This window comes from Octodon degus, unplaced genomic scaffold (assembly GCF_000260255.1).
Source record: "Octodon degus isolate 3935 unplaced genomic scaffold, OctDeg1.0 scaffold00102, whole genome shotgun sequence".
In the NCBI taxonomy this organism is placed as follows: Eukaryota; Metazoa; Chordata; class Mammalia; order Rodentia; family Octodontidae; genus Octodon; species Octodon degus.
In genome coordinates, this window is record NW_004524678.1 from 4,223,227 (window position 1) to 4,225,104 (window position 1,878).

The 1,878-nt window shown below is 38.6% G+C and overlaps 1 protein-coding gene across 1 annotated transcript in view; it reads left to right on the forward strand.

Annotated features, from left to right (window-relative positions):
• Positions 1-1,878, forward strand: part of Nin (ninein) — a 94,424-nt gene that overhangs the window by 72,298 nt on the left and 20,248 nt on the right. The window contains exon 20 of the mRNA XM_023723736.1: positions 1,464-1,679. Coding sequence (XP_023579504.1) covers positions 1,464-1,679 — 216 coding nt within the window. The remainder of the gene's footprint in view (positions 1-1,463; positions 1,680-1,878) is intronic.

The window sequence follows — 1,878 nt, forward strand, 5'->3', positions numbered from 1 at the left end:
TACTGCTTTGCAGAACTATGATTTATTCAGATGGCTTGTGTCATTCAGAGCTTATTTTAGATAATCTTACAGCATGCATCGAGTGTAGGAAGTGCCAGTTAAAGAGTATGGGTGACAGTCAAAAAACAAGGACATGCTGGGAAAATAACGTTTTTAGGTCAAAAATATTTTAGTTAAAATAGCGAAGGTGTCGCTATCCAAAATATAGTTTGTGCTCTTACAAATTAATAGCAAAACTCTGTTGAAAATAGGCAATCAGTGTGAAAGATCAGATCATAAAAGCATGCAGCATAGAAAAAGGTGGTTAGCCTTGCAGCGACGAGGCACATGCAGATGAGCTTCTCCACGCCCTGCCCGCTTCCTTGGCTTTTTGAGAGAAGGTGTCTGTATGCAGTCATTTCCCCCCATTAGGCTGGAAAAGCAATTAAAGATAGATAGTGACTACGATTCAAAGGCATATGACAAAGTGAGAAATCCATTATTGATGGGATTATTAATTGGTAGCACTGTAAGGGAGACATTTTAGGGACATCTGTAAGAACACTAAAGTATGCATGCCTTCTAGCCCAGCAATACCACTTCTAAAAAGCAAAAAGATCATAAATACAACATGCCACCATGTGTATGTGGATTTTCCAGGTCATTTTCTTTCTTCCTAATGAAACCTATATTCCTATCAATGCGAGCATGTATTCCTATCAGTGTGAGAACGGATGAATGGGGCTGGGGAGATAGTTCAGTGTCCTGAGTGCCTGCCTGGCAAGCGCAAGGACCCGAGTTCAATCCCTAAATCAGGCATGGTGACTCCTATCTGTAATCCCAGCACTGGGGAGGCTGAGACAGGAGAATCACTATGAGTCTGAACTACACAGTAAGATCCTGTATCCAATAAATAAATAAAAAGAAAATTTAAAAAGAATGGATGAATGCATTATGAAAAACTAATTCATTATGAAAAACTAATTTTTTGAGAATTCTTTTGGCTAAGTTCTGCATTTTCTGAATCCAACTGTTGGTATCCAACTGCCACACAGTATTTTCTAGCCACTAAAAATATAGCATGTGATGGTTTCTGAATGCACCAATTTAGAAAAAGATAAGCATTTGTAAGATTATGAGTGGAAAAAAATGGACTATCCATATATGAAATGATTTCATTATTTTCTCTAAAATGAAAAGAGAACCTTTATGTATAGAGGGGTTTTGTGTATGCCTAGAAAGGATGATCTCCTTGCTACATCCCCAGCTGTGAACATTGGGGTGCCCTGTGGAGCAGGTTAGACTTGGGGCACACTTCCTCGGAATGGCTGCATTTGTGATACTGAGCGTGAATTGCTTCTGCCATTATATCTAGACATTTTTTAAACTTTACATAGAAAGGGAAAAAAATAATTAGGCTCTAAATCTGTCTTTCAGCAGAAGCAGGGTAAGAAGTTTTTAAAACTTATTTCAATTTTAATTAGATTGCAGATTTGAAAATCAAAAACCAACAGTTGGATTCAGAAAACGCAGAACTTAGCCAAAAGAATTCTCAAAACCAGGAAGAACTGCAAGAACTTAAGCAACGTCTGGCAGAAATGCTAGGCCAGAAGGAGAATGAACCCGGCGGCAGTGCCTTCAAGGAATGGGAGCAAGAACAGTCCAATCTGAAAAAAGAGCTGGAACACTACAAAGCACAGGTATGAGCAATACCTCCTCAGAGATGCTGGGTTTTTTTAAAGAAAATATCAAGAAATGGAAGAAATAGTTTACCTGGCAGGGGAGATACCATGATCACGAAGAAATGGAAGAAATGCTCATAATAACTTTCTTAGCCATAAAGCCTTAATAATTAGAACATTAGACAACTCAGTGACATAAGCACCTGCCTGGCAAGCA